Here is a 12,040-nt window from a genome sequence, read left to right on the forward strand (position 1 = left end):
AGCTCTCAGGGGCTGTGAGGCCTGGGGGAGGGGCTAGGGAGCCCGGCTAGAGGCGGAGCTCTAGGGCTAATAGGCCTGGAGGCGGGGCTGTGGAGCCCGGCCAGGGGCCGGGGGCGGGGCAGTGAGCCAGGGGCGGAGCTCTGGATCTAGGAGGCCTGGGGGAGGGATTGGGGAGGCTAGTGAGGGGCCGGGGTAGGGGCTGGGGAGCCCAGCGAGGGGCTAGGGCCGCGCTGTCCTGGTTAAGGTCGGTGGGGAGAGGCTGGAAGGCCGGGGGCGGAGCCGAAAGGCGGGCGGGGTGGGAAAGCTCCGGGCTCCCAGGACGCGAGGCGAACCGGCGGTGCGGGTCGGAGGCAGTCGGGGGCGGGGCGGGGCGGGGCGGGGCGGAGGGGGCGGGGCGTGCGGAGGCCCCTACGGTGCTCGCGGCTGGCTGTGAGGTCGGCCAAGCGCGGTGCAGCGAGCGCCCCCCGCGCCCCGCTCCGGCAGTCCCGGCGCCCCCACCCCGCGCCCGCCATGCCCGAGCAGCTCAGCGTTGCGGAGTTCTTGGCCGTCACCGCGGAGGACCTCAGCTCCCCGGCCGGGGCCGCCGCCTTTACCGCCAAGATGCTCCGGTGCCGTGGGGCTGCACTGGCGCGGGAGGAGGTGAGGGGGCCCTGGGCGGGCGGGGTCGGGGGTCCCGGCAGGGCCTCTCCTTGACCTTCACCGACGTGACCGGCGCTTCGATGGCCCTTACCCCTCCCCGGAAACCTGACCCCTCTCTAGATCTGTGAGAATCGAGCGCATCTCAAACATCTGCGCCCTCCCCGTTGAGTCCGCGGGGGGGCCCGAGGGGCCGTTTGGGGGGCGGGGGGCTTGAGTTCAACTCGATGAAAGACTTCACAGGTCAGGGTCATAACCCCAGTGCTGTTGTTGGTCGGTCCGGTCTCGTGTTTGCTCAGCGCCTCACTGCATCTGTTTGCGTTTTCATCTTTGGAGCCCCACAGATTTGTTCCCCCAGTCACTCCCCTTCTGGGAAAGAGGCCTTCCCGCCTCAGTCCTGAACTTCTCCTCGGCTGCAGGGAGGCCACCTCCTCCTGGCTGCTGGTTCTGAGATTTGGCCGGCGCTTGTGGAATGAATGCGAATGAGAAGGCGCCAGGAGCCGGGGTTCACCTTGGCCAGGCTGTTGGCAAGTTTGTAGTCTCCCCTCCCCTCCCCTTTCCTCTTTGTCTTTCCCAGCAACGCGTCCCAGGCCTTTTCTTTCGCCCTTGCAGGCTGCCCCACCCCATTCCCGTCCTTCTGGAGTTCCTTCCTCTTTCTGGACCTGCTTGCTGCACTTTCCTGGGCCTCCTCTGCAGGGACTATTCTAGGGCAGACACCCTGTGGCTTTGGGCCAAGGGAGAATAATGTAGTTTTGCAGTTCCCTTTCAGAGGATGCCCCAAACTGGATGGCATTTTGGACCTCAGCAGGGGCTCTCATCTCCCATCCTTCACCTTAAGAGTATTGAGCACCTACTGTGTGGCAGATACAAAGCTCAATAGTTCATAATACCCTGGGCCAATGTCTTGAGGAATATCTCCTTCTCCTCCTCTCCCTGGCAGGCTGAACTCCTATCCCAGAATCTGCGTGCATCTCTTTGCAGGGGTGATAGAGGATTGTGGAAAGGGCACTGATTTTGCAGGAGGCAGACCTGCAAATTCTGGCCCTGCAGTTTGCCAGTTGTGCGAGCTTGGGTATGTGACCTGATCTCTTTGAGCCTCACTTTTGGCATCTATAAAATGGGATAATAATGTTTACCTCACAGGGCTCTGGTATTACATGAGTCAGTGTGTGTTAAGCATGCGTCTTGATGAATGGAATGGCTATCAGGTTAATTGATGGACCTTTTAGACAGTGACTGGGTCCCTTTTGTCCTCATTTCTCTCGCAGAGCCTCACCTAGTGCTCTGTACCTAGTAGGGTCACAGGCTTTAATTAAAATAAGAAGAAGCCAGTGACTTTTTGGCTTCTTTCCTTGGGCAGAGCCAGTAACTTAGAGTCCACTGCCTATGAATGTGGATTCTGTTTTTCTGGGAGGTTCACAGGGAAACTGTCATCTCGAGGGGAGAGACCTTCCTGAAGTTTGTCTTCACAGCCTCCCACGTCAAGACTTGGAAGACTTAGGTGCCATTGGTACCCTTAGGGCTTTCACAGCTCTCCCTCCTCTCTGGGTTCTTCATTAAAATGTTAAATCTGAGCTGGAGCAGGAGAAGGGGCTGTACTATGAACCTTTCTCCAGGGACAGAAATGCCCATTTATCCCTGTGCATCTGGCCTTGCCTGGCTCGGTGTGTGTCAGCACTTGTGTGTGCTGGGCCGGAGGTCGTGGGGGGTGGGGGGGAAACTCTTGGAAGGGGTCTGGAGGTTGTAATGGGCTCTGGTCAGAGCTCAGCTTTGCCCCGGTTCAGGCCGGACAAAAATCTGGGCTCCTTTGCCTTCAGGACTTTGGTTTGATGCATGCAAGCATTTTTTGTTTGTGCGTTTTTATTATTTATTTATTATTATTTTTTTTAACTATATAATTTATTGTCAAATTGGTTTCCTGCAAGCATTTTTTTTGCAGCAGGGAGGCTGGGGCACCCAAACACAGCTTTTCTCTTCAGCATTTCGGTGTCCAAAAAGGTTAGAATCTGACCTTTGGATTGGACTCTGCTGAGGTTTCCTGTTTGATTTTGCATTCATGTTTATAGTTACATGCAGTTTGATGCGGGCATCTGCCCACCTCCACCCTCCACTCCATCCTCCCCCCCCCCCCCCATTCCACCCCTACCCCCATCCTGGGCATGACTAACCCACACCCAGGCTTGAGGTTCCCTTTGGCTGAAATAAAATGCAACAGATTCTTAAAGCAAAGCTTCCAGTCCCCGCTGGTTTCCTGGGAGTAACTGGAGACTCTTTCCCGAAACTTGCAGCCCCTTTTTTTGCAGTCCAACTAGGAAGGACCCTGGGCAGGCCACTGAAAACTGGAATGTCAGCATTGAGCAACCCTTTAAGATAGAAATCGCCTAGGAACTCTCATTGAAGTTGGGGAAACTGATGTCCAGAGAGTACAAGAGACTCGTCTAAGCTCCCATATCTAGGTAATGAAAGAATTGGCATTGGCACCCAAATATTCTAACCCCTGCTCCGATTCTATTTCCTTCTAAAGCCCAACTGCCTGTCCTCCCTATGTAACTTCTCTGAGCCTCAGTTATCCCACCCTTAAAATGGGTTAATAATCCCTCCTTGTTTACCTCTCTAGGTTGTTTGGTTTTGTTTTTTAACGTTCATTTCTTTTTGAGAGAGAGAGCTCGAGCAGGAGCGGGGCAGAGAGAGAGGGGGACAGAGGATCCAAAGTGAGCTCTGCGCTGACCGTAGTGAGCCCGATACAGGGCTTGAGCTCATGAACCGTTAGATCATGACCTGAGCTGAAGTCAGATGTTCAACCGACTGAGCCACCCCGGCGCCCCAAAAGTTTTTTGTTTTTAATTGTGAAACACTATACAAATGTGAGGGAGTGTTAAGACAGATGATCATTCTGTCAACCACTTTCCTGTTCGGGGCCCCTTTACAGCCATCATCTTATTGGTGGTCACAATACCACAGGTGACAGTGGGCCCGAGAAGGTTAAGGCAGTTGTCTCGTGTCACATGGTGGGTCTGTGACTCTGAGTCTGTTCTCTGTCCCGTTCCCTGTGCCATCTCTGGGCTAGGCACCAGGGACATAAAGATGCTACCCTGGTTTGCTGGCTGATTGGGGAGATGTAGCCTATCTTAGGGAGGTCAGTAGGAATCCCAGGAGTCTATCCTGAATGCCCAGAGAAAGGTACAGAGAGGCCAGTGGGGTGGGGAGCGAGAGAACAGTGAGGACTGGTGTCGTCAGGGAGAGCTTCCTGGAGGAGGTGACTTCCAGATGGGTCTTGAAGGATGGAAGAACTCCATCATTCAGTGGAGAGCATAAGTGAGTGAATTTGGAGACTGGTGGAAAGAAAGCATATTCAGGAACCAAGTAAACTGTTTGACCAGTGCTGAGAACTCATGCTATATTGTGCATCTCAAACTACTAGTGAACTTATTTTTCCTATTAGATCTTGGATAAAGCAGTCTTCCGCAAATAGATCTGCCAAGACTTGTGTTTCATATGTTTATTTGAAGGTTAAGGGAGTTTCAGTTGCACAAAGGACATCATTTTTATGAAGTTAAAATTTTTAATTCCAGTATAGTTAACATATAGTGTTATAAGAACATAATCATTTTTAATTAAAAAATTTAGGGGCGCCTGGGTGGCGCAGTCGGTTAAACGTCCAACTTCAGCCAGGTCACGATCTCGCGGTCCGTGAGTTCGAGCCCCGCGTCGGGCTCTGGGCTGATGGCTCGGAGCCTGGAGCCTGTTTCCGATTCTGTGTCTCCCTCTCTCTCTGCCCCTCCTCCGTTCATGCTCTGTCTCTCTCTGTCCCAAAAATAAATAAAAACGTTGAAAAAAAAATTTAAAAAGAGGGGCGCCTGGGTGGCGCAGTTGGTTAAGCGTCCGACTTCAGCCAGGTCACGATCTCGAGGTCCGGGAGTTCGAGCCCCGCGTCGGGCTCTGGGCTGATGGCTCAGAGCCTGGAGCCTGTTTCCGATTCTGTGTCTCCCTCTCTCTCTGCCCCTCCCCCATTCATGCTCTGTCTCTCTCTGTCCCAAAAATAAATAAACGTTGAAAAAAAAAATTTTTAAAGATAACAGAAAAGGCAAAAGTCACCTCTGCCCACGCCTCACAATCCTTATACCCTCCCCGGAGGTAATTGCTGTGGAAATGTGTGTGCTTCCCAATGTACGTCCTCAGAGAAAACACATTATTGTAAGGGGATGGTGGTTACGAGGAATGTTTACCTCAATTAGTATCATGTCTTTTGTTTTGGTTTTTTTTTGAGAGAGAGAGGCAGAGCGTGAGTGGGGGAGAGAGAGGGAGACAGAATCCGAAGCAGGTGCCAAGTATCATGTCTTATATTACATAGTTTTCAGTTTTATTGGAGTCAGATCTGTCTTTTCCTTTGTGACTTTTGCTTTTTTGGAATCTTGTTCTAGAAAGAACATTGCTGATTCTTTTTTTTTTTTTCTTTTAATTTTTTTTTCATTTTATTTATTTGAGAGAGAGAGTGAGAGGATGGGGCAGGGGAGAGAGAGAGAGAGAGAGAGAGAGAGAGAGAGAGAGAGAGAGAGAGTCTTAAGCAGGCTCCATGATCAGTGCAGAGCCCGAAGCAGGGCTCGATCCCACGACCCTGGGATCATGACCTGAGCTGAAACCAAGTTGTACACTCAACCGACTGAGCCACCCAGGGGCCCCCTCATTGCTGATTCTTAATACCCTTGTGACTTTCACATGGTGCTCCATCACGTGTCTTTATTTGTTTGACAAAAAATAATTAGAATTATGCAATCTTAGCGATTGTTTGTTTGCAGGAAACATAAGGCCTCTCAAGCTGTTTCTGTTGAGGGGAAACTTGTTTTAAGGACTCAGAGGTGCCTCATGGGACTGAAGAGGTATAAGTAAACGTGGACCTCGCCAGGGCCTCACTGGAGGCCGGGAAGCTGTCAGAACATCACTTTGGTTCTCTTGCCTCTCTTTCTTTCTGCACATCTGAACACTGCTTTTGCTCCCTTGTCATCACACAGGCCCCGAAGGGTATCACACAGTCTTCTGGGGAAGACAGGTGGCTTCAGCCCCCACACCCATGTGACCTCAGTGGTCTAGCCTCTGAAGGTGACCAAGCCAGTCTTGTGTCCCACTTCCCCGTTCCTGGCGGAGAGCTTGACGGCCCAGCTCAGCTTCTGGATGGGTTCTAGAAGTGGGTTTCCACCCCTGGTTTCATCAGCAGAGGTCATGGAAAGAGAGACTCAGGCCGTGTATGCGTGTCTACAGAGACTTGTACTGAGGAAGGAACACTTCTCAGAGAAGAGGGGCAGAGCCTAGAGAGTCCCCACCCCCCAAGTATCCATGGCAATGGTGCTTCGTTTGGCACAATCGAAGATCCAGGGAGAGGCACTGTGCTCATCTTGTTTTCTGCCTACTTGGTTATCCAGGGGCAGATGAACCCCAGTTTGGAAAGCTCAGGTTTAGTGGACTTAAAAAGACAGAAGGCTAAAGGGTGTAGCATGACTCAGAAGGCCGTGAAGGCCAGTTCGTCACTTGGGCTTTTTGTTGGACAGTGGCGACCAATGCACCCAATCCTGTTGTCCAGGGAATGGATGAGGCCAGCCCTGCTGAGGGACACAGCGGCCAGTGAAGTACCTGGGGACTGCTCCATCGCGGGCCCCGTATTAGGCACTGGGTAGACACGTTGCTTATGAAAAGAGATGTAGGTCTTTGCCCTGTTGAGCTTACGGTCTTCTGGGGAAGACAGGTAGTCAGCGGATTAACAAACAAATAAATAATTGCACATTGTGATAAGTGGCATGGCGGCTCAGGTCCGAGGTCCTAGCCCCTCCCTAGCCCATCTCATCCACATCCATGGCTTCAGTCCTCTCTCATCTTTAGGCGACTCGCACATCTGTATATCCAGCCCAGACCCTCATGTTCAGGTGCCCACTGGGCTGTTTCACTTAGACATCTCAGTATGTCCAAAACCACACTCGTGACTTTCCCCGCCGGCTGGCCCTTCCGGTATCCCCTCCTCTGTGAGTGGTACCTCCCTCATAGGTATATTTTGTATTTATTTGTATAATCATTTATTAAAATCTGGTTTCTTGGGGCGCCTGGGTGGCTCAGTTGGTTAAGTGTCCAACTCTGATCTCGGCTCAGGTCATGATCTCACGGTTTCATGAGTTCAAGCCCCACATCAGGCTCTGTGCTGACAGCGTGGAGCCTGCTTGGGGTTCTCTCTCTCCCTCGCTCTCTGCCCCTCCCCCACTCACACACACTCTCTCTCTCTCTCTCTCTCTCTCTCAAAATAAACATTAAATTTTTTTTAATAAAAAAATAAAATCTGGTTTCTCACTAGATTTGGACTTCCATGAGAATAGAATCTAATCTCACCACTATACCCCTAGTATTTACCATAACACCATAGTAGGTGCTCAGAAAATATTGGTTGGCTAACAAATAAGTCAAAGAAGAAAACTAAAAAGGAGCATTAATAGAGAATAGTGGTGTGAGGGTGCTCCAGATGGAGGGAAGAGCTTAAGCAAAGGCCCTGAGGCAGGAAGGAACCTAAAGTATCTGTGACACTGAAGGAGGTCAGAGGGTAGAAGCATAGCGATGGGCAGATGGGAAGGGCAAGACCAGATGGGTCTGGGAAGGCAGGCAGGGGCTAGATCATACTCAAGCTTGTAGGCCCTGATAGCAAGTGTGGATTTTATCTCTTTTGCAGGCCAGCAGCATGATCCAATTTCTGTTCTAGAAAGATCATATCAGCTGCTGTGTAGACTAGACTGGAGGGAGCAGGGGAAGACCCAAGGAGGCTGTTGCGGCTGTTTGGGGAAGAGATGACGGCGGTGTGGATAGTGTCACGATTGGTGGAGGAAAAAAGTGGACAGATTTTAGAAGTATTTTATAAGTAGTAACACCAAGATTTGCTGATAGAGTGCGTGTAGGGGGTGGTCAAGAAAGGTTCCCGGGGTGCCTGGGTGGCTCAGTCAGTTGAGCGTCTGGCTTCGGCTCAGGGCATGATCTCACAGTTCGTGAGTTCGAGCCCCACAATGGGCTCTGTGCTGACAGCTCAGAGCCTGGAACCTGCTTCCGATTCTGTGTCTCTCTCTCTCTCTGACCCTCCCCTGCTTGCACTCTCTCTCTCTCCAAAATGAATAAACATTAAGAAAAATAGAAAAAAAAATAATAAAAAAAGAAAGGTTCCCAGATTCCCAATGGAAGAGTGCCATTTACTTTTTCCTAGGAAGGGGAGCTCTGGGAGAGAAACTGTTTTGGGGGGAAAGTCAGGAATTCTGTTTGTACATCTTACAGGTCTTTGAGACATCCAAGTGGAGATGTCAAGAAGGCGTTTTAGATATACGAGTTTGGAGATGAAAGGAGGAGGCTGAAGATACACACTGGAGATTGTCAGGGTTGAGAGAGCGAGTTTCAAGCTTGCATCTATGTGAGAACCACCCGATACCATTCCCAGAGGGTCCAATTCAGTAGCTGTGTCTTTCTTAGGCTTCTTATTACAAGTAACAGAAACCAACCTGAGCTGATTCACATAAAAAAGGAGTTCCCTGAAAGGGAATGCTCAGTAGTTTGCAGAATTTCTGGGAAGCTGGAGAACTGGGGTGAGGCGGCAGGCAGGATCTCCGCCAAAATCATTCCAATGAGCCAGTTTGGCGAGGACACTGTTGCCATGCGCTAAGTGCCACAGCTTGTTACTGCCACTGTCCCTGGAGACGGGGCTCCTTTGTTGCTGTTGCCACCAGCATAAGCGCGGATCTTCCACTCTCTCCTCCTGATTGGGATCCCAGTGCCTGCTTGGCCAAGACTAACTCATACACCTGTACCCTAGCTGCAAGGGAGTCTGGAAAAGCAAGAATTTCACCTGGTCAGCTTTTGTAGGACACAAGCTCTACCAAGACTTGCACCGCAAGTCGTTTTTCAGGTGGAGGAAGGAAATTCAGATGTCTCACTGGCAAAAACCTGGCAAATGCCCTCGGCAGGTTTGCCAAGCACGCAGGAGGGTGCCTGGGAATCTGCATTTTAACCACCACCCCAGGAGATGCTCGCACAGGCAGTCCACGGACCACATATGCGTACGTTACATTCGCTGGTGTTTAAAGCTGAGCAGTGGATAAAGTCACCCACGGAGAGGGATGAAGAGGGCCCAGGTCCAAGCTCTGGGGAGCTCCAAGGCCCAGAGATTGGGAGGGGAAGAGTAGTTAACGAAGGGGGCTGAAAAGGAACTGCCAGCGGGGAAGGAGGGAACTCAGGGCCCCAGAAGCCAGGAAAGGAAGATTTCAAGGAGGGACCAATGCTCAGCTCAGTCAGACGCCGCCTAGATGTCCAGAGGCAAAATAAGAAAATGGCAGATGCAACCCAAGGTTAGCAACACCGAGGTTGTTGATGAACAGGTTCCAAACAGGATTAGTGCTGTTTTCACCTCGACGCTGGCGTGGACTGATTTGAGGAGGGGGCAGATGAGAAGTTCTCCTGAGCTGGGGAACAGAAACATAGGATGATGGCTAGGGACCTGCATCCAGAGGGTCTTTCAAGATGGGCTTGGAACCCAACCTCTTGGTTGAACCCCACCTGAGCCCAACCTCTTTCTGTATCTGCCTCTGCACAAGAGCAGAAGGTCTTTCCCGGGGGTGTCAGCCTCACGCCCAGCTTTGTGGGGTCTCCTCCCCTCTCTAAATTTCGGTCTTCAGTGTTCACTTCCTTGCCTGGTGTTCAGCTGTTTTTGGCCACTGAGGTGACACAAGTAGGTTTGAGGACAGAAACTGGAACCGCAGATCATGGCAGAAGGAAAATTCTTTCCCCGAAGGCAACTTGGTAGTCTAGACCTCAGACAGGCATTGTTGCTAGAAGATCCTTTTTTTTTTTCCTTAACTTTTTAAACGCTTATTTATTTTTGAGAGAGAGAGAGAGAGCATGTGTGTGCGAGCGGGGGAAGGGCAGAGAAGGAGACAGGATTCGAAATGGGCTCCACGCCAGCAGCAGAGAGCCCAGTGTAGGGCTCGAACACATGGAACCACATGATCATGACCTGAGCTGGAGTCGGACGCATAACCAACTAAGCCACTCAGGTGCCTGGCTAGAAAATCCTTTTGATGGGCCTAGTGCCTGGGCTCAGAGCACCTGAGGCAGTGAGGCCCGTGGAGGCACAGTGAATGCCCCAGACTCAGAGGCAGGGCCCTGGGCTCCCTCTACCATGGGAACACTGTGCCTGGGCCTCGCTGGGGTCAGGGACGGGGCCTCACGGTGGAGGGTATAGGAGGCTGAGCTGGGAACAGTCGCTAAAGGTTCTCTAACTCAGCTGGCTTTTGACCTTAACTGAGCTTTTAAGAACTTTGGATGCTGTAGCCTCTACCCAGATGTACTTTTTTTTAAAAAATTTTTTAACGTTTATTTATTTTTGAGACAGAGAGAGACAGAGCATGAATGGGGGAGGGTCAGAGAGAGAGGGAGACACAGAATCTGAAACAGGCTCCAGGCTCTGAGCTGTCAGCACAGAGCCCGACGCGGGGCTCGAACTCACGGACCGCGAAATCATGACCTGAGCCGAAGTCGGCCGCTTAACCGACTGAGCCACCCAGGCGCCCCTCTACCCAGATATACTTTATGAAAATCTCCTCCCGGGGGGTGGGGCCTGGGCAAGTGAGCAGTTCAGAAATTCCCCGGGAGACTGATGAGCAGTGGGCAAAAACTGTTGTGGTAAGCTGTGACCTGCCCACTTAAGGTTATTGAACTTATCCAACACCTGCTGTGAGCACAGGCGGGATGGCAGGTTCTAGGGGCATGGAGATGACAAGACAAGGGCCCCGTCTGGAAAGGAGAAGGACTTACACCCATGAAAGGATGACTGACAACCCACGGCATACAGAGATGTGGCTGAGGTCTATGGAGAGAGTCCAGTGACTGAGGTCAGACAATCCTGGGTTTGAATTCCTGTTGGTTGTGTGACCTCAGGCAAATGAATTAACCTTTCTGAATCTCAGTTTCTCCCTCTGTAAATCATGCGTGATAATAACTCTCTTGTGGGGTTCTTTGAGGAGATTACATATAAAGCATCTAGCATATCCCGGGCACATAACAGATACTTAACATTTGAAAATTCTCTTGTACTAAAAACACAATATCACCCGCACATGGGATAGCTAAGGAGATCAGGAACCACACAGAGAAAATGGGATCATAGCAACAGGGGTGAAGCCATTACTATGAGTGAGTGTTAAAATTGTGCTGTCCTGACACCAGGATAAAAAGAGGAATCTCACGTCCCCCGCAGGTGTCCAGGAGTAAAGAGCTGAGCCCAGTTCTGGACAAGGCAGGTTCTCCCCTTAGCTCTGCCCTTTGCTGTCTCCCATCCGTTCATTTCATCATGAAATGTTTATTGAGAGCCAACCTGAGTCTCAGTCCTAACTGTACATTACAACCTGGGTTGCTTTTAGGTAGATGTTTTTAAAAATCTTTTGTTTTTAATTTTTTTTTAACATTTATTTATTTTTGAGAGAGAGAGGCAGACCATGAGCAGCGGAGGGAGAGAGAGAGATACACACAGAATCCGAAGCAGGGCTCCAGGCTGTATGTCAGCACAGAGCCCGACGCGGGGCTCGAACCCACGAACCGCGAGACCATGACCTGAGCCGAAGTCGGACGCTCAACCGACTGAGCCACCCAGGCGCCCCTAGGTAGATCTCTTGAAGTCGAGATGAAATTCACCATATGAACCATTTTAAAGCACTCAGGTTGGGACACCTGGGTGGCTCGGTTGGTTAAGTATCTGACTTCGGCTCAGGTCATGATCTCGAGGTTTGTTGAGTTCAGGCTCTCTGCTGTCAGCACGGAGCCCGCTTCGGATCCTCTCTCGCTCTCTGCTCCTCCCTTACTCGTGCTCTCTCTCTCTGTATCGGTGGAATCCTACAACATATGGCCCCGTGTCTGGCTTCTTTCAGCGTAATGTTTGCAAGGTTCTTCTGTGTCATCTGGGTTGCTTTAAAAGTTATGGAAATAGAAACAGACACCAGGCAGTGCTATAAGCATTTCCCGTGTATAATTTGTGTCATCCCCATAAGGAAACAAAGGCACAGGGAGGAAATAGCTTAGTAAACAGGATTGCCAAATAACATACAGGATCCCCGCGCAATATCTGGGACACACTTACGCCAAAAAGTTATTCCCTGATTATCTGAAATTCAAATATAACTGCATGTCCTGTATGTTTGCTGAGTCTGGTAACCCTACTAGCAGTAAGTGGCAAAGCCAGGATTTGGACTTGGCACTTGGGAGTGCTTGACCTCTTACTCCACGGGTCATGCCTGACTCTGATTTAACAGTTCTGAAGTGAGGCTCTGGTACCCTTCTTTTGTTTTAGGTTTATTTATTTTGAGAGAGAGAGAGAGAGAGAGAGAGAGAGAGCGAGCGAGCA

General features: G+C 50.9%; 1 protein-coding gene across 1 annotated transcript in view; it reads left to right on the plus strand.

Moving 5' to 3' along the window:
* Positions 1-318: 318 nt before the first annotated feature.
* The window catches only part of ASAP3 (ArfGAP with SH3 domain, ankyrin repeat and PH domain 3), a 49,716-nt gene continuing 37,994 nt past the window's right edge, over positions 319-12,040 (plus strand). The window contains 1 exon segment of the mRNA XM_047870800.1: positions 319-639. Coding sequence (XP_047726756.1) covers positions 511-639 — 129 coding nt within the window. The 5' untranslated portion in view covers positions 319-510.

The sequence above is a fragment of the Prionailurus viverrinus genome, chromosome C1 (genome assembly GCF_022837055.1).
Source record: "Prionailurus viverrinus isolate Anna chromosome C1, UM_Priviv_1.0, whole genome shotgun sequence".
NCBI lineage: Eukaryota > Metazoa > Chordata > Mammalia > Carnivora > Felidae > Prionailurus > Prionailurus viverrinus.